This window comes from Colletotrichum fructicola (genome assembly GCF_000319635.2).
Source record: "Colletotrichum fructicola Nara gc5 chromosome Unknown KSG_Nara_v1_contig03, whole genome shotgun sequence".
Classification (NCBI taxonomy): Eukaryota; Fungi; Ascomycota; class Sordariomycetes; order Glomerellales; family Glomerellaceae; genus Colletotrichum; species Colletotrichum fructicola.
The window spans coordinates 179,244-205,130 of NW_027094053.1; the positions used below are offsets into that span (position 1 = coordinate 179,244).

The 25,887-nt window shown below is 51.8% G+C and overlaps 6 protein-coding genes across 6 annotated transcripts; 3 read left to right on the forward strand and 3 right to left on the reverse strand.

Moving 5' to 3' along the window:
• Window positions 1-2,692: 2,692 nt before the first annotated feature.
• CGGC5_v004799 (uncharacterized protein) lies at window positions 2,693-3,049 on the forward strand (the record flags this gene model as incomplete). Its single annotated transcript, XM_032028003.1, has 1 exon — window positions 2,693-3,049. One exon carries the CDS (start codon window positions 2,693-2,695, stop codon window positions 3,047-3,049), a length of 357 nt encoding a protein of 118 aa, XP_031893566.1.
• A 1,443-nt stretch (window positions 3,050-4,492) lies between these two features.
• Window positions 4,493-5,256, forward strand: CGGC5_v004800 (uncharacterized protein; the record flags this gene model as incomplete). The annotated part of the gene is made up of 2 exons (XM_032028120.1): window positions 4,493-4,826; window positions 4,886-5,256. The coding sequence occupies 2 exons, from the start codon at window positions 4,493-4,495 to the stop codon at window positions 5,254-5,256; spliced, it is 705 nt and encodes a 234-aa protein (XP_031893573.1).
• Window positions 5,257-5,731: 475 nt separating this feature from the next.
• On the reverse strand, window positions 5,732-8,400 carry CGGC5_v004801 (uncharacterized protein; the record flags this gene model as incomplete). The annotated part of the gene is made up of 6 exons (XM_032028232.1): window positions 5,732-5,919; window positions 5,973-6,222; window positions 6,278-6,606; window positions 6,677-7,265; window positions 7,324-8,271; window positions 8,329-8,400. The coding sequence occupies 6 exons, from the start codon at window positions 8,398-8,400 to the stop codon at window positions 5,732-5,734; spliced, it is 2,376 nt and encodes a 791-aa protein (XP_031893572.1).
• Window positions 8,401-16,404: 8,004 nt separating this feature from the next.
• Window positions 16,405-19,957, reverse strand: PCA1-0 (P-type cation-transporting ATPase; the record flags this gene model as incomplete). Its single annotated transcript, XM_032028345.1, has 4 exons — window positions 16,405-17,798; window positions 17,862-18,719; window positions 19,176-19,340; window positions 19,393-19,957. The coding sequence occupies 4 exons, from the start codon at window positions 19,955-19,957 to the stop codon at window positions 16,405-16,407; spliced, it is 2,982 nt and encodes a 993-aa protein (XP_031893120.1).
• A 954-nt stretch (window positions 19,958-20,911) lies between these two features.
• On the reverse strand, window positions 20,912-21,850 carry SDT1 (Suppressor of disruption of TFIIS; the record flags this gene model as incomplete). The annotated part of the gene is made up of 5 exons (XM_066151345.1): window positions 20,912-21,115; window positions 21,176-21,215; window positions 21,352-21,637; window positions 21,696-21,724; window positions 21,792-21,850. The coding sequence occupies 5 exons, from the start codon at window positions 21,848-21,850 to the stop codon at window positions 20,912-20,914; spliced, it is 618 nt and encodes a 205-aa protein (XP_066008997.1).
• Window positions 21,851-22,617: 767 nt separating this feature from the next.
• Window positions 22,618-24,516, forward strand: SLC28A3-1 (Solute carrier family 28 member 3; the record flags this gene model as incomplete). The annotated part of the gene is made up of 3 exons (XM_032028514.1): window positions 22,618-22,898; window positions 22,963-24,301; window positions 24,352-24,516. 3 exons carry the CDS (start codon window positions 22,618-22,620, stop codon window positions 24,514-24,516), a joined length of 1,785 nt encoding a protein of 594 aa, XP_031893122.1.
• Window positions 24,517-25,887: the final 1,371 nt, after the last annotated feature.

Sequence of the window (25,887 nt, forward strand, 5' to 3'; positions counted from 1 at the left end):
CAAGCCAGAAGCAAACATCTTCCGCACCAACTAGATTCCAGAATGCCCTTGGAATATTCCATCGGCACATGAAAACTGGTTGAATTCCATGGCAAGCCCGGTATTTGAAACAGGAGGCTTTGCAATGGAGGGTAACGCTCGTGGTAGCTGGGATAAACACGCAATCCTAAAGAGCCACTCTCGCACCTGTGGCTCGTTGCCACGACCATCACATGTGGCTCCCATATGGGAGTCTGGAAGATGGCCTCCCAAAGCTCGCGTGTTGTTACATTTATGCGCCCCCTTGTCTGGGTTTCTTTTCTCTCACTGGTGGTATGTTCTGAAAGGGTCTGCGGGTGCAGGGCCGGTAAGCATGCGGACGCCACGTGCTTTGCCATCCTCCGGAAGAACAGGAAGGAATTGCGACCCACGGGTTTGACAATGGCGGCCAATTATTGAAGCCTGGTACCAGAATCATACCATCTCATGTCTATGGCAAGGCGACTGCCAGCAAGATGTGGTGATTGGCACCCTAGAACGACATCATGAATGGCCGAGTGAGCGAGATTAGTATGTGTCATCCTTGAGGCCGGAGGCACGCGGTGGTAGCCCATAACGAAGACACTATGGATAAGATGTTCACCTCTAATGATCATATAAGACCATTGATACTCCACTCACAAACATGAAGAAACCCTCACCAAGCAACTCAACCCGGAAGCCCACAGATCAAACGCTCGCTTCTGACCCCTCAATCTCGATTTGAGAGCTTCAGCACTCCATTCTCATTACCATAAAATCCCTGGCTGATTATTGCCTTGCATATGCAGGCCGTTTGTCCTCATTGACTCGGCCAGGCAAAAATATCTATTTATTGTCTGAGTCGGCCGCCGGCCTCATCGCAACCGCTCACCCTGGTTCGCCGAGAGTTCGCCATAATCACACCAGGAAGCCCAATCAAACAGCTCTAAGCAATTTCCTCCTGGGCCCACCACTTTGTGTCACCTCGATATCCGATCACGAACTTCATTATTCGGGACGGACCGCTGATCGCTCGATACTGCCTAATCCAGGACGAGGTGTCTGAAAGTACCGAACACAAAAGCAACTCAACCAGTCGATTGATTCGAAACATACACATCGATACGTAGATATCAGGCCACAAGTGCGCAAGTCGCAAGACATAACAATGTGTACCTACTCTTACCTTCACCATCATCATGTCCAGCCCTGCGCTCGGCCAATCGATTATGTCGTGCATTACGAGTTCTGCCGGGATGCCGGCGTGGACTCTGACGGCAGAACTCGACTTCCGTGCGAGAGAGTCTTCTACGATCCAGTTCAGTCGATCGACTTCGACAACCCGTGCGCTACGGGAGGATGTCTCATCTCACCTGACTGCAGCTCCGGCAACTGCCGTCTTCAGGAACTCAATGGGCACTGGATATGTTGCCAATGCAGCCGCGGCAGCAACTCTCTCCGATGGTGTCGGCACAAGATGAAGAAAAGTCCAGACACTTTCTGTTACCACCGAGTTTGTCAGAACTGCACTCCGGACTCCGCCACATGAAAGCAGTCTTCGGCTAAAATCACGGCACAAATCTGGAGGCTTTCAAAGCCATTTCGGTTCATAAGCAATGACAAACTGACGAGGAAGGAATACACGAAAAGCCCAACAAAGATGGGCCACAAGTCTGTCAGAATTGCAAGATTACAAGAGCTTGCAGGACAGAAGAAGTTTGGGTCCCGGAGTCTAGACAGCGCCACATGCCGACTGATGCTAGTCACCGGCTGTCATATCCAAGTGCTCGGTATCTGATGTGGACCTACCTTTTAGGGTTAGCGGAGTCTAGACATACGAGCCGCACTCCGAGAGCTGAAAGTATGTGGTACAAAGATCGCAAGGGGGCCAGTCACAGTGAAGGTCGGGGCTTTCGCGACGTGGATCAATAGCTACAAGGGACGCCTCCGAAAGCCGGCTACAACAGTAGGCAGTCATCAACAGTCCATCATTGGCGCGAGGCTGAACAGGGAATTCAGGGTGGCTTGGGAGCCTTCATACTTCGTTGTGCAAGATAGACCAATCATTATTATTTCCTTGCAGTTGCATGTTTCATACACATGGTTCGCATGCTTGCCTTGCCTGGAATCATTTGCGGTATACTGATATTCTTCCACCGGTGACGGACCCGGTTCCGGACTTCAGGGTCATTCGTACAAGCTATTAGTGGCCACTGACAAATATCAGAAACCTGGCTGCCACGTTTTCCTTCAATAACCCTCAGACTATTTGCTCTTTTGGATGCATCTTGCGAGTCAGTCCTCGTCAGTTTGGCGACGGAACACGACGGGCTCTCGGATAGATCTCATCTAGATGGAGGGTTACTGATCGACAGGGGAATAGTTGAGATCGTGGCCGCCTCCACGTCATCCAATACTCGAAAACTCGGGATAGAGGAGAAATTATCGGCGAACCATCCTACCTTCACAGCGTAGGCAGCGACTATAAAGATCAAGATGAGATGCCTCGTATTTCGTAAAGGTAAAGAGCAGGAGATCAGATAGTCATCAGCTTTCCCTCGTTGCATGAGCACTCATCAAACTTCCTTCAAATACTGCTTATGCACCCCTGAGATCTCAAAGTCTCTCCAAAAGTCGTAATCTTCATCTCATAAACTTCTCAAAAACCCCGAAAACTCCGAAACAAGACAATATGTGCAACATCACCTCCTACAAGCTTCCGTGCGAGCACGTCAAGTCCCAGACCAACTACTGCTCCAAAGCACCCTCTGCCTCGAAGAAGAGCTCATCGAACCGCAAGACCTGCAGAGACGTCACTCAGCACAACATCCCTTACCCTCCTCCTCCTGGATATGACCAGCGGCCGCTGCCCAAATGCCCCCTCGAGAGCTGCCCCTACGAGATGCGAAATCGCTGCTGGAACTGCTGCTGGTGTGGCAAGGGTTGGAACGACGGGGGTCGCTGCAGCTGCGTCATGATCATTGACGGGAATGAGTATCGCTGCGAGCACATCTGCTGCAACACTTGCACGGCTGCCCTGGACGGATAAAGGAAAGCAGTCTTCAGAGTCCAGGATATCAGGTAATCGATTTAGTGAGCATGGAAACTATTGGATGGTATGTCGTTTCTTACTGCTCAAGTAATGTTGTAACTATTGTTTGATTTCAAGGAGTTCCCTTCACAATGGAGTGGAATGGGGCCTGAGTGCGCATGAGGAACTTTGGCAGCTCTCGATAGATAACGAAATCTTAAGCCCTGCTGAAGAGACATCTTCATGGAGAGGTTGACGATCATCAGACGATTCCAGTGGCAATCATACATAGAAACCAAAACTTATTCCTCTAACCCGTTTACATTCATGAATAACCCTGATATTCGGCCGAGTGATGAGTGATCCACGGATCTGCCTAAAAGGCTGTCAGGATTACTGATTAATGAGATCCGTCATTGCCGGTACTCGCACAAAACGCCTGAAGCTACTGCAATGCGAGATCGGGTGCTTCTCAGATACCCAAGTGGAAGGAACCTTTGATAAGCCTCCAGATCCTGCACTCTTGCATCTCGATCCAGCCACATCGTCCCCAACACCCGTGCGTAGTGCTGTTTTTGTCCACTCAGATGCCATACCAGCCGATTAGCAAACCATAGTCCCGGGCTCCATCTCAGCCCCATGGTCTCACAATTATCGTGAGACCCCACCAACAAGGTAAATACGAGACACTTTGCTCATCATATCGAGAGTAAGATCTCCATTACCCAAGGCACCGGGAGACCGGCATTGATTTCCACTGATCGCTGACTCGTGGAGTAATTCCCACTCATCGAAAGGAGAGTAAGCTGTGTGACCGAGGAAGGCTTGACGAGATCGCCGTGATTCAATACTTGTGGATCGGTGTAACCCCAGCTGCAGGTAGCCGTCGGGGACTTCACCCAGATTTGTCTACGGTGTCCTCGATGTCTTTGAGCGACGTCGCGTAAGAATCCCATTGGACACTGTATACAAGGCTTCTTCCTGCTTGGTAGCTGTACAACACCTTGTTCACACCACCATATCCACCAATATCGAGTTCCGAGACATTGGGTCCTGATAGAGTAAACTTTGGCCATCTCCACTGCAGGGTAGCACAATCCTTACTGTCGGTGAAGCAGCCATGATGACAGATGCGATGCGAAAACGTGACCATGTTCGAGATGGTTGGCGAGAAGTGAATGTGTGTCAGAGGTGGTGGGAAAAGCAACCAAGTGAGGCGTCCACCGGCAGACCAAGTGGAATAGTGATCATTTCGAGTGCTCTTGGCTCTGAGAAAACAAGACCTTACCACTAAATGCTTGAAAATAGATCACGCAGAGTATATAAGATGCAGCAGGTGGCATGCAGTGATATGATATGGTCTTGTCTTTTACAGCATTATCAGTCGCTGTACATCTTCACTCAAGATCTCCCGTCCCTCAGGCCAATTCATTTTTTTTTTCAGTAACCAAGTAGTCCAAAATGTGTCACGGTCATCCTCGCTGGCATCCTTGCTCCCACACCTCTATCAATTGGCACTATTGCCCCTCGGCTCTCATCGATCTCGAGACCGGCGTGGAGACTCCCTGCACCCACCTGAGTTATGCAACCGCCCAGCCCAGCAATGCCGATTGCCCCCTCCTCAACTGTCAGTATAAGGCCATGGGTGGAACCTGGACTTGTTGCCAGTGTGGTCAGGGACCCAACACACAGGGCTGGTGTACCATGCCGAAGCCAGTGCAAGACTCGAACGGCATGTCGACGGAGGAGACCAAGACATGTGATCACGGATGTTGCGCTGAATGTGCACGTTACCGTAAGAAATCCTCCGCGTTTTCCCGCCGGTCGGCCGAGTAGCTAACCGCTCACCCCCAGTCCCAACTCGTGCAACAACCCCTGACATGACGTTCAGCGAGCTTCGCAAGGGGACCGCCAGTCGCAAGTTTGGGTACACCTCCGCTACCCGCTCTCACCGTCGAGGCTCGGCTTTGTCCAAGATCAACGGGCTTCTTCCAGTGGAAGAGGACGCAGAAGCATTTTCAACGTCGACTTCCGGCTCCTCGTCACAGAGCAGCGTCTCTTACAAGTCGTCTGCCGGCAGCAGCACTTCGTATGGCTCATCTACATCGTCATCATCGTCAGGCCGAGGCTCAAACTACAGAGTCGACTTGGAGTATAACGCAAAGAGGCACAAGTCCTCATCTGGGAAAAGTAGCAAAAAAAGCCACTCACTGAAGGCGCGATAATCTCATGTACTACGGCAAGGTTTGCTGGCTTTACGATGACAGTTGATGTAGGCATAATCTAGGGATCCCTTTTATAATATGTTTAGAACTATTGACTTACATTGAAATGAATTCGGGTGAAATTCTTGGAGTTTGTATTCAAAAACTTAGTACACGATTATTCAAAAGCGAAAACTGAAAGGTTTATACAATGCGAAAGGGTAAAACGATGTATTGTTGCCTACAGGATTGAATGGTAATAACCGAACAAAAGGTGACCTAAACAGGATGCCAACCCAGCCACAGTCTCAGCATAAAAGCTGTCTCCAAGTACCTCATGGTGGTGTGGAGAGCACCACATTTCTCTCTAATGAATCAACGCCATGGGTACATCGACCACTCAATGTTTCCCCTCATCCTCCACATGAGTTCGTCAATTCGTGGATAGCATGACATGTCAAACTCGGCTCTACAAGCTTCTTCTGGCCAGCTTGGATCAGGTGCGGCAATCCTCTTCCAGCGATGGCATCTCTGGTGGCGTCCCTGGTGTCCACGGCGAGGTCGCGGACGTACCTTTGCGACGGACCGAGACGTGTTGGAAGGGTACCCAGTTTTCAACAAACATCTGCGAAGCCCAGTAGAGGGGATGAAAGTCAAGTTCAAGTCCACCCGAGCCTTGGAAATCTGATAGATGTGTTAGCGAAGACTTATGACAAAGTTGGACTATTTGAGATTACCATTTTGATCAAAAAGTTCGTTTGTAAACTTCTGCTTTAGGTCAACCCAAGTCTTTTTGACAAGAAACTTCTGACTTCCAGAGACGTCCGACAGAAAGCCTTTGTTCATGTCGTCACCATAGAAGTTGTCTCCTGCCACCGAAGCATTGGGCTTCCTCCTGTAGTAGTGCCAATGCAACAACAGAATCTCTGCGTTGTGACACATTTTGGTGGCAAAAGGGTCTGTTGTTTGAGGCAACATCGGCTCTTTCTGTGAATGTATGTCAGTATGAAGGAATGCTCACGAACAATGGAAATCAATTTACTATGATGCCGGTGAAAACCTCCCTTCCATCCTTCCAGTGGCCAATGGTCAATGAGACTTCATGGAGAAGCAGGAAGGTAACCACATAGACTGTGAAGAACGGCTGGAATTTCGCTCTGCTGTAGAGCTGCTCTAGATTATGGAGCACTTTCTCGGTAAGTGTGTCCACAAATTTCGTACAAACAATCGCGTAAAGCTGGGCCACAATCATTCGAGGTGTTGGGATTCGGTGAAGAAGAGGATGCTTCTCGTCCTTGACTCTGTAGACCCCGAGGCATTTGTGGCTTCCAGTAGACTCATCATACACCCAAGAAGGACTCATGCAGTGATCTACCATTTGGAAATCAGCTTGGAGGCGTTTTCATCTCGGTGTAGAGACTTTGTTGTTCGAAACACTTACGGAGTGCCATTCTGAGCTTGAAAAAGTCTTTGAGGACTTGTCTTTCCTTGTTATCCTCATCGAAGTCGTCACAAAGCTTGTCGTAATGCATCAGGGCCTCCAAATAGTGTTCCCTAATAATGGGATGAGTGCCTTCCTTGTCGATCTGCTCCTTCAAGCTGGTAATGAAGTTTTCATCCAAGTATGCTTGAAAGGAGCGCCTCGTATCCCTCACATTGGCCAAGGCGTACGGCGGGAGATGCATGTGCTCTTTATCTCCCGATCTAGTCCTGATCGAATAGTTGAGTCTGTCATATCGCTCCTGGGAGAAAAGTCGCACTCGAATATTCAGGGGATGACGGCACAATCCTCTAGTCATAAGCTGAACCGTTTCAACCTTGTTGGACATCCACTCGTCATCAGTGAGGTCGTGCTCTGCGAGGCTCTGAAACTTTCGTTCTGTGATGCCTAGATTGCATGGCAAGGAAAGCTGGATCTCGCCCATCTTGGCCCGATAGCAGAGATTCCTGTGGACGACTTTGGGCGACTTTCTGTTGAGCTTTGTACAGGTGAGACAGGGACCCTCAGGATACTCCGGGTTAGGTTCACACTATGGATGAATGGGTTAGCTTCTGCTGGACAACTTGTAACCTTCGACCAAAACATACCGTCAAATGCTGCATCCTGCAACGAATACATGCCCCCAGCTTCCTCGTCGATGCCGCATCCAGTCGCTTTTTCTGCGTCAAGGGGCCGCCCCGACAGGGAACCTTGCCGAGCCCTTCCTCCGCCTCCAGGTCCACCAAATGTCTCTTCGCAGGAACAGCTGAAGGGGGAGGCATCAACTGGGAGTCAACAATTGCTGGGAGGTGAGCTTTCAGCCTGGGTTGACGTGCCATCTTTGATGCAAAGTAAGACGAAGGCCGACCAAGCTCCGGGTCAACAGGGATCGTAGATTGTGTGTCTCCTGGGAGCTCCTGTTCAAGTAACGGCGATTTCGATGCTTCGCCGGGAATTGAATCTCCATGTGAAGGGTAGCTAAAAGATTCAGGAGGAGATCCTTGTGAAGATTGCGAGCTTGTCTCGCTTTCTGGCGGCGAGCGGTACGAATGAGCCCCATTTGGATGGATGTCTGCAGAGTACTGGACGGCTGAATGCCCCAACCCCGAAAACTGCATGCGTGTATCACTGCCCTGGAATCCCGTAGACGTGTTCGTATGCGGCTGTAGAGTCTGCTTCTCCGAGAGTGCAGAGTCACAATGCTGCAGAGGGATGTACAGAGGGGACTGAAAAGCATTGGGGGCAGCATTGGGGGCAGCATTGGGGGCAGCATTGGGGGCACTAGTGTGGTGCGAAGGAGCGAACATGCCATCAACATCCTGCGCCCAAGAGTACTGTGCAGTCATAGTTTGCGGATCCATATTGACGCCAGATCCGAGCATGTTTATACCGCCGAAACAATGCATTACTGGCGTCGTGACTCTGTTGCGTGGAGACTGAGCCATTCCATTTGCTGTCATGGGGAACAACGAAGGAAAGTGCTCTGCTCCTTGCGACGCCGGGTTGCCGACATGCTCCGGCAAGCTTGTGCTCGAAAAGTAAGAGCTTCCCGAGTGCTGAAAATGTGTGTTAGCAATCTCTCTCTCCTGTGGAACATGACGGCGTCAACTTACCAGGTCTGGCTCTTCCCCCCCGGGCCACAACGGCTGCTCATGCTCACTCCACTGTCCGCATTCGACTTCCATTGCGTTCGGTTTTTGTTCGCCGGGTCTTTCGATGAAGAGTGCCTAATAGTACCGAGGGCTGTTTGTTCCGCGATCAGATGACGGACATGTCCGGGTTAGAGCGGTATCGGGCCTAGAAGCACCTATGCCGACCAGAAGACCGGGCCGCAGCTGACGATGGTGTGCAGGATCTATGTGACAAGGATACACAGCTTCGGGCTAATATGGTTATCTGATAGATCTTGTCAGATCCGACATGCCAGGTCAACCGTTGTGTGTGACTGGGACACAGAAAGCCACTGCGAGTGGTCAGACCAAGGGTTTCTGTCGGACAAGATTGAAAGTAGACAGCAGTGGAACAATAGTTGCGAGCTGTAAGATGAACAGTGTGAAAGAGATATACTGGAGCTCCATGATATGAGGAGGATGTTATCGCAGAAACATGCTTAGCATGGGCTGGTGACATGGCTGCATAGGCCACAGCCCTAACAGTAATTCTTTCTGCACCCTGCCATGTTACCTTACCATGTTGCTTGCTTTTTGGACGCGGCATGAGATTCGAGCGTCTCATCATGGTATAGATCTTTGCGTCGTCGTTGCGTATACTTCCGCCCTTGTACCAGACGAGGTGTGGCCGATGGACGGCGGGGTGGGGTGTCCGTTCAGTGTCAAAGGCACCCGGGGTGCATGTGCAAAGCTAGCGCGTGGCATTTGCAGGTCACTCCAGGGACATGGGTAAGGAAGGCAGAACAGACCCAGAGTGTACATATTTACAGCTGCTGGGGTTTCGGGTCTGGGGGTGTCTTTGTGGAAACATCAAATCCAAGGGACTGTCTCTTTTTGAGGGTCCTTGGAGAGGACTTCACGGCCCGGGTCCGGTGGATGGGCGCCTTTCCGCATGAGGAAAATGCTCTTCGAATCAGCGCGTCCTGTTTTACAGCGGAGCGACAGGCCTGGCGGCCAATTGTAAGACGCTGTCTACTCTACGCTGAGCACCCATGACGCGCGAAGAAGATCTGCGGATAGCTTGAAGCTGAGTAGCCATCGTAATCAAACGGAACGAATTGTGAAGCTTGCATGTTCTCTCTTACCGAAACGAGCATATCGAGCTAACATTCTTCTTCGTAAAGTGACCGCTCCCGAACGGTTGGAAATGCTCAACTTGGAGAAAGCCTCGAGGTGTCTCAAGCGTTCGATGTGCCCATTGTGGAGACCGTCTTTGCTTTTTCACGGCGGACAGCTGGTGCAGTTGCTCATATCATGTGACGCGCATGCAATGGGGCTTGCAGGCTTGAGAGAAATTCATCCGCATTATTTCCATACACCGCCAGGAGAAACAGATGTGTGCGAAGTAAGTCACGCATGTGTGAAGGGAGACCTTGAGCCGGTCCTGTGGGAAGAACAACAGCGATTGCATGTTTCTCCATGTTTCTGCCAACCCCGCCCAGCCGTGCCTGTCGGGGCCGAAGGCGACGTGTTGCCAGACCATTCCACAATTAACGGACCGGGGAGTTCGTTTGGGCCGAAGGCGTCGGACGAAACCAAAGCGCAACAATAAGACGGCTGACACAGCATTGATTCCAAAGAGGCGCCCACGCGCTGTTCGGCGGAACGCGTTCTCAGCCGCCAGCAAGCCTCCCATTGTTTTGAACCAGCACAGCTATTTCTTGGAGTCTTAGATTGATAGACATTGTGAAACATGCTGAGAGGGGTGACGAAGAAGTAAGACAACTCTCGGCCGGCTGGCAAAGCATCTCCCAGTGCAGAGATAGCATCCTGCGACGCTGACAATTCTTTTTAGATAACATTACACGTGATAATGCCTTCAAGGGTGGGCTCATGAGTTCCATTTGATGCGCAAGCGCAAGGTTTGCGTCTAAGAAAGTCTCTGTTGTAACAGTGACGATGCGTTGCGCTCGCGAGGTACTCGCGATGCGGACTGCACTGCACCACAGTGCCAAGCCCCCCTAAAAGCGGCAAATCAGCGAACAAAGATTCTTAAGGCTTTGGCCTTGGGCATTTTTAGAGTACTCTGCTGTGGATGATAGCTATTGATTCAGCTTTGGTCATTTCGGGCGCCTCGAGAAGCGTTAGCCAAGACCGAGGAGAGCTTGATGGTCAAAAAGACATCCTCCTTCATTCCTCATTTCGTATTGCGCGTATTGGTAACCATTCAAAGTTTTGGAGCTTTGTTTGGGGCTGAGCAACAGTGACATGGTGATGCTGTGTGCTGATGTCCCGCAAGGAAAAGGGGGCTACAACCCACACAAAGTATCTAATCGCAACCTGTCCCCATTGAATATTGAATCATGTCTGCTGTCTCTTTCACTGAGTCAAAGGCCGACCACGGCCATCATCGACAACTATTCACGCTTTACCGACGGTATTTCGCCCTGCTCTGGTGACTGGGTCGCCTTCGCGATGCCTTACGACCAGAGTTGATGGTGCCCTACGTACGCGTAGCAGACTTTCTGCTCCCACAGCCGAAATTACCTCGTCCAACCTCCCTTCACTCCTGTGGTCACAGATTGCCGCCGTCATAGTTGACCACTTCTTGTTTCTGCATCAAGGTGGTTGCTTCATCAGGCAAGATGCCGCGCCTCGATAGCAACCCCTCTTCGATGGTCCAGTAGTGCAGCATCCAGCAGAAGCGAAGCACACATCCATATCGAACTTGCAGGTTCCTCAGTCCTTACCTATCGAGGCATCCCGTTACTTCGATCGACGAATCTCGACAAACTCCAAGCCATCGCGTACGCGTTATACATCCACTCGATGAATCCTCAGCGATAGACCGTCGACTTCCCGATCGTTACAACCGACTTCTTCCTGCCTTCGAATCGAACCATACGTTACTCGGCGCAAGATCCTGCATTCTGACGCGTTTCCGAATATGCCAACCATCCAACAGCAACTACGTGGCCAACGCAAGTTACCATTGGTTGCTTTGCACATGTCGAAAATGTGCAAGAAGGAGGCGCTTCATCCCCAACAGCGGTCTGGATTTCCCTTGCGGCTGGTCCAGTCCAGTCGGTGTGGCAAATCTTCCCCCGAATGTCTTGTCAACAGAAATACCATGTCCATACACCGGATCACGCCTTGAATCACGGTCGGAATTCGTGCCAGCAATTTCTATCGCGCCGGCATGCGACATCAAGACCAGTTTTTGATGGAATACCAGCTCCTTGCGGAATTGGCAAAGCCGCGGACGGTTCTGACTGCTCCCCAACGGCTCACTAGTTCCCACAGGGGCGGTAATACAAAGACACAAGTGTTCGCCACGGCCCGCGCGAGACATTGTCAGCGTGGTTTCAGAGAATGTTAGGAACGAAACTAATAACAGGTCCTTATGCAGTTGTTATTTTGTATCCGACCGAAGACCCCTCTGGCACAATTGGGCGACGGATGCCGAACAATACTAGTAACAACGAAAAGAGGGAAGAGTAAAATCGTCGCCAAGAGTTCAGCTTGCCCCGTAGCATCCAAGGCAAGAATTGATAATCCATGAACGAGAGTGACGATAAAAGTGTGTTGAGGCAATGTTGCGCTTTGGTCTTCTCGCCTACTCGATTCTTGCTTAAGTAGAGACAAGAATGATTGTGTTGTAAACTGTTCAAGATGGAGCCTGACCTGACTCTCTTTTTCATTGGCTGTTCAGCGTGTCAACACTGTCGCTTTCACTCGTAGAGAAGCTTGTGGCTTCAAAATGTTCTCAAGTTGTTGAAAATGCGACAACTTACGCCCGTATCGCTAGTGCTTCTACCTCATCTGTGGATTCACCTCTGATAAGTGCACTTAATTGGAAAGACTGGCGGAAAATTATTTCAGAGGGAAGTAGAAGCATGACGGACGGTGGACGCGTAGAAGTCCCGAGATGCGATCGCTTTTCCAGTTCTCGAAGACTTAACAGGCCTGCAATTCAAGTGTAGTACGAGTTCACATCTTTTCGATTCAACATGTACTTTCCATTGCCTCCCGCTCCATGAATGATACTAGACCGCATCCTCCTGGTAATTGAATTCCTTACTAGTACAAGGCCGACAGTGACGATTCCTGTCGCAATGACTACTGCCTGCAGCATCAGCAACCTGCTGCTCAGGCTGAGTGTATGGGCTCTCCTTGACATGCTGCATCAAATTTCTGCCCACCCCTCGTGACAGTCCGTAGGCGATGGGAGACGCTCCGGTGCTTTCCTTGCTACCTATTGGTGGGATGGCATCCGGACCAACTTGGAGGTCTCATAGGGCGAGAGTCTTCCATGAACTTGATTGGCGGTACAAAATGCAATTGATTAGTGAACTCGTCTCCTTTGGGATGTAGTCAGTCAGCATGCCTGGTGGCTTGCGTCTGAGACTCTTAGTGTCCGTACGTAATGAGGAGCGAGGCGAGAAGGCTCCCTGCATGCACGATGCGCGTTGCGCATATGAGCACCTTTGGCGGAATACCGCCAAAGCGGTTGCGAACAGGTACGAACTCGGGATAGACCTACGCCATACTGGTCTTCCAGTACCTTTTCATCATGATAGTAGTATCTAATGTGGTAGTTGGTGATACTTTGAGCGTTACCATGATTTGAATACATTGGTGTTCCGGGATCTGAAGGCGGGTCACTTATCACTTATCAGATATCATTTATGGTAGAAACCGACCTCTGCTGATTTTGCTGCAGAGGCTGGGGGGAAAGACCCGAGCGGCCGACGCGGTTGTGGGCAAAGGGGGCGTCCCTCAGCTTGCTTCTTTTTCCACGGCCCGATGAATTTTGGCACGTACCAAACTCCGACAAAGTCGCAGGATGAGCGAACGAAACTCCGTACTCGACCATCAATTTGTTCGCTCTAACGTCACCAGATTAGTAGCTACAAACGTCTTAGTTCAGCTTGGATTGTCAGTCTTGGCAGAAATTCCATTGAGAAACAATTAGATGAGATGATAGATCATTATCTGCACAGTACTTTAGGTCTGCGCACAGGATCCATACCACTCCCCCCTTCGCAGGAAGCTATCGCCAATGATTGTTCATCGGGGTCTGCCGGCTCGCTGCTGCTCGGAGGCCGCGATGATTCTCAGATCCCAAACTGCACCTACCACGAGTCAATGGCTCCATCCGCTTCGACTTTGGTTCCTTGTTGGTACTGCCGGCAATACTCTCAAGTCCGAGAGGGATGCGGCCATTCCCAAGCAAGGAAGGTTATGACAGAATGTTCATCCCCAGGTATATCCTCCTCACTAGCCGCAGTAAACTGCAGGTTAGGACAAGGCGACATAACCGGTTCCCACGTTGCGTGCCTGGTCGCTATCTTACTTCGGGAAGCTCAAGGGCTTCCACTTCTGCCCACACCTGTCAAGTAATTCAAGCGACTGTCGATATTCTGCCCAAGAGCTTTTCTATCATTTTCTTTTGCCGGATCACGCACTGGCATCGGAGAAAAATTACATCAACGTGATCTCAGATATCATCTACATAGAAAAGAGGAAACGACGCTAGGCTGATTTCTCAGAACCAAGTTCAGGGACTGTTTTGGGTACAAACGTGCTGCTTACCGCCGAGGACCTGGGGATATTTGCGACGCCAGTGCCATTCAGTCGGGTGCGGGAGTGGGCCGAGTGCTTTCCGCTGCTGTCTCGAAATGCCTCGCCAGCGTCACTCGACATAACGGCCGGCACGGGGCGTTGTGGCACGGCGCGGCCCTGGTCAGCCGCCCATGGCATGTTTGCTTTTACCGTTTTACTACCTTTATCATGGGTGTTGAAGTCCTGGTCGCATTGCATCTGCATCTCGCTCGTCACTGTGCAGCGTCCTACTGCGGCCCTGTCACTTCCCACCAGGCCCGCCAACCACCGCGTGCCGACAGTGAAAAACACAGACAATAGGTCTCATTTGACGACTAGCTGGCGTGCTGAATTCCAGACAATGTCGCGCATCAGACACTACAGGAGTCGCTATGATAATTCACTGGCAGAACCTGTACAATCAGATTTCTCATGACTACACCGCAACTTCGGTGGCGCAGATCGCTTTCTGGATGAGTTCGCACACCCATGGCAATACACGCCAATCTTTATTCGCGCCAAACAGCCATAGTATCGCTGATCTGTGAGTCAGGAAACACCTTTTAGCCTGTTCAAGTTGCATGAATACCCAGCCTTCAAAAACATTCCGTCTTCTGTCCGCCCTGCACATCTTCGTTTCAGGCACCGCCTTAATGCGCCTCCGAGAATACTTGCAGCATGTACGCTTCAGGCCGATAGGATCTCAGAAACAAACGCATAAGTACAATCTTACAGCGGGCGGCGGAAAAGAGCCTTGAAACACCAAGAACAATCTAAGTATTGCCTGCCGGCGGTTGCACACCGGGGTTACCAGGGCCGCTCGGACATGAATCGCATACCGGACCCACTTGTTCCGGCGCATGTGTCCGACTCCGACACCGGAGCTTAGCTCCGGATAGAACCCCGCTCACTTGTCCTCCTCGAATGGAAAATGGCTCGGTTTGCTCGGATTCGCATACTTTATTCTTTTCTTCTTTTGAGCTGTTTTATTCACCTCTGCACGATGTCTTGGCAGGCTGACAGCACCCTGAATCCTGGGCCAAGGTCTTGGGCCCTAGCGGCGACGGCTCCATGGCTCGAGGTGATTCTGTTCGATGCGGCACTGTCAACGGCCGTAAACACCAGCATCTCTTGCGCCATTAACCAACCAAATCGTGCCGCGGGTCGTAATCCCTTGTTCCGGTACAGCCTGCTGCGCTTATGGCCATGCATATTTCAGCGTACGCCCGGTGAGGCCAAAAGCCGTCTGGTCACCGAAAGTCTAGACCTGAGATCCCGGACAGCCTGAAGTCACCGAGAGGGGCAGAAACCCTCTTGGCAGTGACCACATGAGCATGTCGTGCGTTGCGCGGAACACGGACGGGTGACCCGTTGTGCTGCCATGCTCTTCGTGCAACTCTGGACTGTGGAGGATGGACCGGGTGCGAAATGTGAAGGTCCTGTCCAAGTATACGGCAGAACACCAGTGTCTTAGAATGCCCCTGTCGCTATTAAAAGGGCTGTATGTATGTCCGAGAGACGTGCTAGCGCTACACAAGCGAGTTGAGCGTCTTGGCTCGTCCCGTCCCGCAGGCTTCACATCGGAGTTTGGTCTTTTCGCGTCATTTTTCGATCCTTAGAGCCATGCTTTGGAGCTAAAAGGGGCTGTGCATCGCATGTATATAAGAGGGATCGGAAAATAGTGGTAAACGGCCAATTAACGACGCGTGACGCCCTTGGTTTGTTGCCTCCGTCGGAGCCCCCTCCGCTCTGTCTTGTCAAGTGGCCATATTTGGATGTTTGTAGCCTGTACTTCGGCAAGCGACACAGCCTCTCTGGAAACCCTGCATCAAATTGGAAAAAGCAATGTGGCGTCCCGGAGGACCGCAAAGATCTCAACTTCGTTCACTTTGAGATTGGGTTGAGGCTCGCAGGGTTCATATCGGTAGGGCGGGTGGAGGAGGGTCAACTAACAGACAAGGCTTGCTCACGTTCAAGGCTTCAAACCAGAAGGTCCCCGGTCCGAAGTTTGTCTAGATTTTCGAAAGGATATTACAGGGTTCCGAATGAGCAACCCTTCGCAGGGACACGTTCCCAAGTGGGTAAACGCGCAACATCCGGCTTCCGCGAGACGATAGGCACCCAGGGGTAGGTGGAGACCGTGGGGCATTCGCGATGAATGTGAAATGTGATTTTGACAATCACAAACTGTCCTATTGAAATAATTGATCACGTTCGGGTGGTAGCATGATTCCACATCAACGCTGCGGAAAGCTGCAACCGCCCAATCAAAGCATGAAGTTTTGTGAATAGAAGTCTCACCCTGCAGAACAGATGTTGAATCTGCTTGACGACGCACATCCTCAGGCGTCCCCCCTTTGGCCGTCACCCTCCTCTCCAGGAAAGTTTCCCGCCAGTGTTTTCCGCCAGTATTCCGACACACCCCTCCTGGAAGCATCCCGGTGGACGCTATGATTACCCATCAGCCTGAGTACCTTACAATTTACTCCAACGCAACAGCACCGCAGCGGCGATGACAGGTAAGACGGAGGCAAGTTCGCCGAGGCCGGCAAACTCCGGTGGGATGCGGGCGTTGACGAAAGCCCCTGAGCCGAGGAGGATGGCAAACAAGTTGTAGACGAAGCTCCAGCCAAAGTTGAATGCAATCCGATGGATGGCCTTTCTGCTCACCGCGATGGCGGTGAGGATACCGGTCAGGCTGGGTCGCATCAGGACAACATCGGCAGCAGATCTAGCCACGTCAGTTCCCGCGTTCATGTGGACGCCAATGGTAGCCTGGGCCAGTGCAACGGCATCGTTAGTACCATCTCCGCAGAACATCACGACGGGCTTCTTCGGCTTCTTTCCCGATTTGGACACATGGATGGAGGGTGTGGCTAAGAGTTGCTGAATGTAGTCCTGTTTGTCTGCGGGGTTGCATCGCGAGTGCACATTAGCCTCGGGTATGTTGAGTTGAGAAGCAACCGCCTGGACCGCCCCGTCATCGTCGCCCGAAAGGATGTGGACCGAGACGTTGGAGGCCTGCAGCTTGGACACGGTTGCGAAAGCCTCGGGCCGCACCGAGTCCTCTAGCGCAAACAATGCAACCAACGTCCCGTCGACCGTGAAGCAGAAGACGGTGTATCCTTGCGACAAGAAGGACTCAACAGCAGGATCAGACGATAGACCCAGCCACCGCGAGTTGCCAGCGCGGAGCTTGCGACCAGAGATGGTTCCCTGACCCTCGACACCCTTACCCGTCAAAGTCTTGGAATCGGATACCGGCGCTGGCGATATACCATTCGCCTTTAGGTGGGCGGCAACCGCTGCGGATACGGGATGCTTGATGCTACCAACAAGGCCAAGAAGCAACGATTGCGTCGCTTCTGGATCGCCAGTAACGTACGATTCTTTAGACACGCTTAATTCCCCACGGGTCAGTGTCCCTGTCTTGTCGAAAACTACATGTGAGGTCTTGTAAGCGATCTCGATACTGTCGGCCGACTTGAAGATGACGCCTTTTTCCGCAGCAATTCCACTGGCGATGACGATCACCATAGGAACTGCAAGTCCAATAGCGCATGGACATGACACGATGAGAACGGTGATTGCGTATGTGACTGCCTGGATCGTTGCTTGGGAGCCGGACTGTTTGCGGACAGCAACTCCAACGGCAATCCATACGGCAAATGTAATTATCGTCAATGTGACTACGACTGGGACGAAGTATGACGCAACTCGGTCTGCTATATCCTGTATTTTAGGCTTGGATAGCTTGGCTTCGTCAACCATCCCGGCGATGTTGCTGATTGTGTTGTCTTCGGGCAGACGGGTTAGGCGAATGTTGAGGGTTCCAGAGCCATTGATCGAGCCTGCAATGACAGAAGAGCCTGCATATTTCTCGATTACTCTTGATTCACCCGTGACCATAGACTCGTCTAGCTCAGACGAACCAGAAATGACTGTGCCGTCAGTTGGAATGCGAGACTCGGGAGCAACTCGGAAAGTGTCTCCATACTGAAGCAGCCGAGAGTCAATTTCTTTTTCCTGGCCCGAGGTGTCGATGATTGTCGCTGTGGACACCTGCAGAGATCGGATGGAAATGGACTCAATGGCCTTCTGACGAGCCAACGCACCAACGTATCTGCCAACCATAATGAGAGTGACAAGGAGTGTGCTCGTCTCAAAGAACTCCCCAGTCGAGAGAGGCTTGTGAGAGACTAGATAGCCAAAAGACACCACTGAGAAGATGTAGGCGGCGCTAGTACTCAGTACAATGAGCAGGTCCATCTCAATCATTCTGGAGAAGATCAAGCTCTTGAGTGCTGTAGGATAGAATGGTCCAGCAATAGCAACCTGAACAATAGTTGCCAATGCCAAAGAAGCTGAGCCATAAGCAATCTCATTATCCGGCAAAGGTGCCCAAGCCATCACGAGAACCGGAATAGTCAGGACGATGGAGAGCAAAGTCATCATCCCAACATGGCGAACATGCTTGCCGCCCGCTTCAAGTGTCGGGTCGGCTCGAGGGGGCGCAAGTTCCATGCGACTGCTCCAACCTTTTTCAACCAGGTCTCGAGCCCCAACAACCTCTGCATCAAACTCAACGTGAACAGTCTTGCTATCAACAACACGTATGTCTGTGACGCCCGCCGGCCATGACTGGCTGATCAAATCCTCTGGCCGGCCAGAAGATAGGAGGTCGATGCTGGCCCCCTGGCTCGTGATCTTCTCGCATTTGAACTCTGTCGTTCGCTCGAGATGCTTGATGACATCGTCCGCCGAGCCAACTCCGACGTCTAGATCAAACTCTGCACGCGCAAGAACAAGACTAGTCTTGAGATTTTTGATTGCGTCCACGGTGGCAAGCGTTCTCTTGAGTTTGGTCTCGCAACCCGTGCATGTCATGCCCGAGATACTAAGAACGACATGCTCTGTTCCAGACACGCCCCTCTCAAGGTCGTTATCGTTGGTGATGTTTGCACCAGAGTTGCAGAGAGGTTGGGAAGCGGCAGGCGGATACCCATCGCCACAACAAGAATCCGCACAAGAACCAACAATGCTCGGGGTGTTGGTTGCGGCACAGCATTCACCAGCGCACCCTCTGCTTTTAAACTTTGGACTTGCAGACCGACCTGCCCTTTTAGTCCTGAGTCCTCTGTTGGTTGCGCAGACCGGTTTGCTCGGCCCTGGTGCACAACAAGAGTCAACTGAACTGCGGGTCCGAAGCGAGGTGATCGATGCTCGTTTCTTTTCGACAGACGAACGATCACGAGGCGCGCAGCATGATTCTTGACCGAGAGCGAGGAGGGCGCGGCAGATGCAGCCCAAGGCTTCAAGCCTTGCCTGATAGGTCTCGCGAACGGTACGGGCGTGGCCACGGCATGGCTTCCCGTCTTTTCCCCCAGTGCAGCCTTCCGCTCGTGATCGAGCTACGAGCCGTGTCAGTCGCAAATAGATTGAGGTGGCGTGCGTGTGACTCACTCTTTCTGTTGGAACGCTTGCCGCTGGTACACTCGCGTAGAGCGAGACGATCAATGCAAGTCGAGTCGCAGCAAGGAGAGGTCTTGCCTTCACAGCAGCTGGGAACCTTCTCCTCCTGAGACTTTGGGGCTGGGGAGGAGCAGCATCCCTTCTTGCAATTCTCTTCAGCCTTGGCAACCAGAGCGCAGCAGTCATCCTCGATAGCAGTCAAAGTGCCGCTTGGCTGGACGGGCTTGCTCTCTCGGATTGTCTCGCAACATCCCTTGTTGCAGTTCTCTTCAGCCTTGACCTTCGAACCACAGGTTTCGTTTGGCTTGCTCGTGTTGTCGCCAACAACATCGACAATCCCACTTGCATTTTTGACGGAATCGCCGCAACATTCCTTCTTACAATCATCTTCGAGTGCAACTTGGTCAGTGGAGGCGACATTGGTGTTCTTGATAGTGTTGTTGCCGCAACATTCCTTCTTGCAGGTGTCTTCAATTGCAATGTTGGAAACGCAGCAAGAGTCGACAACTTTGGCAGCCGCAGAGCTAATGCTTTTCCCATTATCGCATCGTTCCATGTTGACGGTGCCACAGCAACCGTCCTGACAATTGTCTTCACTCTTCGATTTCTCGGCATCGCAGCCATCTTTATCAGCAGCGGTTGAAGAATAACACCGATCCTGGCAACTCTCATTGAGATCTGTGGGATTGACTCCACGGTCCAAGGTTGGCTTGTCGATCTCAGAGCCGCAGCCGCTTTGGGTGCCGTCTCTATCTTTCAAATCTTCAACGTTGTCGATGCTGTCTTCGCCATCGCCCTCTGCAATCCGTTCCTCTGCAACGGTGAGACTAGTGTTCGGCCCAGGGAGGGCAGCTGGTCCGGGGGTCGGGGCTGGATCATTAGGCGGACCACAACAACCCGATTCGCAGGGCATATTGAGAATTCCCGCGTCAATGCACACGCGTCAAATGAGGATTCGGTTTCTCGTATTCGACAGTCTTCTGATGGGGTTGAAGCCGACAGCAGGTTCACAAAGTGGCCTCTCCGTCCGTCTGGAGTGTTTCCGGTGGACGGCGGGGATGATGACTCGGACGCGAAACCTTAAATAGCGGACTTATTGCTCCATTAAATCCTCCAAAGGGATGACTTAATTGGACAACTCAAGTGTCTCCGGTTCCGGAGTGGAGCAATAGGCCGCCTCCGAGATTACCAGCTATGTGATTGTCTCAATCCTGTTCCATGAGGATCCAATGTCGGGAAAACTCTCGTTGCAAAGGAGACTGAAAGAAACATGATAGAAAATTGAAGAGGCCGCATTGGGAATTGTTTTCCACAAACTTGCTGGTTGTGTGACTGAACTCCGTGACACAAGAACAGTATGAGGCAAAAAGTCGATTCTTCGCAGCACACAAGTGATTTTCTAATCTAGTGTTTATGATGTCTAGCTTCCTGCAAAGCTGGATTGTTAGATATGCCTATGGTCTACTCCATATTCTTTCAGTTGTCAGGTGCTGATCTTTGCTCCAAGCCGCTACTGCCACTCCTGGCTTCTGTCATGAGGTCTTAGAACAAGTTCGAGACTTGAAGAACTGAGGAAAGATATCTCGAAGCTCCTCCAAACTTTGTATTTGATACTGCGATGCTTCTTTCGAGGGCATTGGAAGCCCTCTTTCAAGAAAGTGAGCCGCTGTCCAGCCAGCCTTCTGAGCGCCGACGCAATTCCCGTAAGAGTCATCTATGCATCTATGTCAACGTGGAAACGCCTCTGAGGACTCATCATGGATGGAGGCCATACCGACGAAGTAACAATCCTGAACTGATTCCACCCCAGCTTCCTTCATAGCCTTTAGGAACATATTCTTGTTCGGCTTGCAGATGAAGGGCACTTGCGAGTAATCGCAGTACGTCAACCCCTCGAAGAGATCCTCGACACCAAGAATCCGGATAACTCTTTTGGCATGAGTCACGTACGCGTTGGTTAATAACCAGAGCCGGACTTTAGAGGTATCGACATCCTCAAGCAGCTTTCGGAGTTGCACATCTGGCTTCAAGATATCCTCGAGGGGCAGCGCGTCATCAACCTGGGCGTTGTACTCTATGGGGTCAATCTTGTGGTGTCGGACCAAGCCCTCGATCGAGTGTCCATAGTCCGTATGGTATTGGTGATGTAGCTTTACTGCCTCTTCTCGAGTCAGAGATAGGTGCTTCTCAAAGTATTCATCGATCAAGTCGGAAACCAGGTCAAAGATCTTAGCATCTAGCCGAACGGTTAGCTACGGCGTCCAATCCCTCTCGCAAATCTGTACAATTTTCACCTCTCGAATACAAACAGTTGTCGATGTCGCTGCGTGGTGCACAAGTCAGCAACAAGTTCACACGGCCAGTATTCATAGTGTTTGATGGTGGCTCACAAGAAGAGGACTGGCCTCTGGGGTCGACATCCTTTGCTCAGGTCTGCCTGCGAACCCATCTCGTGCGCTTCACGATCTCGTGGACAGTATGTGGTGAAGATCCCTCAGCGATCGGCAGGCCCGTCCAGGCCGTTCGAATTCCGCAAAGTTTTTTTGAGATAGAGTTCGTCCGGACCGCCTAACCATACATAAGCGCGGCTGACATCGGTGAAACATCGACGTCACCGTCGTTTACCCCACACCTTGCTGCGCAGAAGACCTCCGGGTGCGGAGAACAGCGACCAGACAGGTTTGTTGACCAGCAGGTCACTACACCATGGTATTTCTCTCTGACTTCAATATTTCTCTGGGGCAATGTTCCAATTGTTGAAGTAACATGTCATGAGTTCGCGCTGGATCGTGGTGAAATCGTGTAAGTGCGACGCGGCATCGGCGCCGCGTGGGAGGATGTACCTGGCTGGCCGCCACTATGCAAGTCGATTCATGAACTTCGGCATTGGCGACGACGACATGTTAGTGTTCAAAGATATGATGAAAAGGGCTTTTCAAGAATGACTGTCTCTGACGATTATGTTATCTCCTCTCTTCAAACAACTCCATAGCTCACTTGTAGCATTCCACACAGACTTGACAGTTCTGTCCTGCATCATCGTCCGATGTCCCTATCGAACTAAGACACGGTGATCTAATCGCCACACCTTGTTCACTAGCTCATCTGCTGTCCCAGTGCCATTTTCACTACCACGGTCATCTGAGATAGACCTACCTTCACCTCGCGTCTTGGATGAGGAGCGTGGGTCATGATCCTTTCGTAACGCCAGCGAATATGACTTCAATAGATGCACGGCCATCCGCAGATAGAGCGCATGAAACCAGCAATGGAAGTGATTTTGAGAAGACAAAACAGACGCAGAATGACGACTCAAAGCAGCGGGAGGACCACAGCCCGAAGACCGGAGGAAGCACGGATGGAAGCGACCTCGAAGCTGGCGTTGAGCAGGTGGAAGGCGTCCGAGACACGAAGAAGAAGAAGAAGTTCAGGATTTCAAAATTCTACAAGAAGTACAGGCTTCCGATACACATTGTCATATGGCTGGCATGGACGGCGTGAGTAGATGACGGCCACAACACATGTCATCGGAGGTGTTGAGCTGACATCAGACGCGAACAGATGGTGGATCGTCGGCCTCATCTTCCATCGGTCAGATAGCCTCGGATGGCTTAAGCCGTTCTTGGTGTACCTTGCCATCACCATCCGCATCATCACATTATGGCTCCCTGCTGCCTCGGTGATGATCCCTCTGCGGTTCATCTGGCGAAACACGATGTTCATGGCGTACGACATGACGCCGCAAAAGCTGCATAAACCAATCGCCGCCGTGATCACTGTGGCAGTCTTCATCGTCGGCGCGATGATTCCCGCAGAAGTCGGCGACAACACCCGCGCAAGTCGAGCGATCTCACTCTTCGGCCTCGTCCTCCTGATCGCTCTCCTCACGGCCACATCCCGAGACTGGAGGAAGATTCCATGGCATACCGTCATCGGAGGCATGCTCACCCAGTTTCTCATCGCTGTGTTTGTCCTGAAGACGAGCGTGGGATACGACATCTTCGCCTTCATCTCAGAGATGGCTAGGACGCTCCTTGAGTTTGCAAAAGATGGCCTCCGGTTTCTCACGGACGACGAGGTCCCGACGAAAACATGGTTTCTCATCAGCGTTGTCCCGCCAATCATCTTCTTTATCTCTCTTGTACAGCTACTATATCATTGCGGGCTACTGCAGTGGTTCATCGGAAAGTTCGCCATCATCTTCTTCTGGACCCTCCGGGTTTCCGGCGCCGAAGCCGTAGTAGCCACCGCGACCCCGTTTGTGGGGCAAGGAGAATCGGCGATGCTCATTAAGCCCTTCATCCCACATCTGACCCTCGCCGAGATACACCAGGTGATGACCTGCGGGTTCGCGACGATAGCTGGGTCGGTGCTGGTCGGGTACATCAGTCTCGGCCTCAACGCGCAAGTCCTCGTTTCATCGTGCATCATGTCGATACCTGCGAGCTTAGCAGTGTCGAAGTTGCGATACCCGGAGACCGAAGAGACCATCAGCTCGGGCAAGATCACAGTCCCAGAAGACGAAGAAAAGGCTGCCAATGCCCTACATGCGTTCGCAAATGGGGCGTGGCTGGGAGTCAAAGTGGCTGGCATGATCGTCGCAACTCTTCTCTGCGTGATCTCGTTTGTGGCCCTCGTTAATGGCCTCCTCGGCTGGTGGGGGAGGTACTTGAATATCATCAACCCGCCGCTGACGCTTGAACTCATCCTCGGATACGTTTTCTATCCGGTGGCATGGTGTCTCGGGGTGCCGAACAAGGACCTTCTGGTCGTAGGAGAACTCATCGGCATCAAGATCATAACAAACGAGTTCCTGGCTTTCAAGTCACTCTCAAGCAACGCCGAGCCATACGTCTCGATGTCACCTCGCTCACGGCTTATTGCTACGTATGCATGCTGTGTAAGTATATATCTTTCATATCGGTAACGTTTCAATCTCACACCTCACAGGGCTTCGGGAATGTCGGCGCCCTCGGCACGCAAATCGGCGTTCTCTCTCAGATCGCGCCCGGTCGTGCAGCCGACGTCTCCAGAGTAGCCGTCTCCGCGTTGTTTTCAGGTATCCTGTCGACTCTGACTTCCGCCAGCGTTGCTGGTATGTTGTACACTGGATAGTGCTGGAGATGGGGTCTTCATGGTTGTACTTCCTAAAAGCCAGATACCCAAGAGAAAGGCACGCGGGCTTAGAGGCGAGCAATAATGGAACAAGAATATCTCCACACGCCACTCGAAACTGCTGGATCAGAGTCTACCCTGACAAACATGGCTAAGTCGGGGCCAGGCTAATTCCAGCCCTGGTGATCTTCGTCCGGCATGACGTCGCTTCCTTCCTCGTGTAGCATCGGCCTGCGACTGATGGGATTTCCATGGATCCAAACACTGACAAGGCATCGCGAGCGAATACCGACAGGTCATCATCGCAACAAATAGCCTGGACACTGATTGAGTATTTCAGGCGATCGTTCCATTTACCCCGGTGTCAATCGTGCCCAAGCAGTCTTGGGCACGCGACGATGGCGTGTACTTGTCTGGCCACGGCAACCAAGCTCCCAGCCAGCACCACAGTCCCGATGTATTCCATCTAGACTTGTCCCTTCGTCGAAGTCTGCCTTGAGAACGGTTTTGCGTTGGAGGCTGAAGACGATGAAGCCTGAGTTCTGGATGTAAGAGCAAGCCTTCGGGCCAACCACACCATTCTCGCGATTGTGCTCCAAAGTGCAGCGTTCTGCATGTGACTCAAGGTCCCTTCCGGCATCAGACAAGTGGCCCTGCATAAAGATCGACAGTGAGGCTCACCGGCGACAGCAAGAAAGCCTCACATACCAGCGGCTCTTTCAGCTGAGCCGAGTGAGTCGCCGACTTGAAGTAGCCGCCCGGGGGTTGCAGCCGAGACGCCGGGCTCACTTGAGCTCTCTTTCATTGGAACGACACATGAGGCTGATTCCATTGGGAATTGCATTTTGATTGTGCATATGGCCGCTGGGCTCGAGAAAGACATGCGCGTCTCGCGGCGTCCACTGTTGTGTCCTCATTCCTCACGAACCAGGCCTCAATGCGTCGTCGTTGCTTTCTCCGCAGCATCCGCAAGACCGGCGGCGGCATCTTGGCTTTCCTACCTTTCCCCTCCCCCGTATCCGTACCCCATTACCCCAGATCGCTTGCACGTTTTCAATCAATCCGTCTCCTATTTTTCACGTAATGAGATTCCTCTCGGGGCGGCTGGTGCCAAAGTGACAACTGTCCTGACCTTCAGACGGCCAATGCGTGGAATGGCGTCAGAACGGTTCCGCAACGATGTGAACCTCTTACGAGAATATTACCCCATCGTTTCCATTCTTTACCCCATTTCCCCAACTGTGCGTCTCTGTCCGTGGAATTAAATCAAACGCCACTGGACGCTTGGAAAAGCTTGGAAAAGCAACCACGGACCGGCGTTAATATCATCTTGCATTTGCACTGCCCTGTCTGGGGTTTGATCTTTGGGGG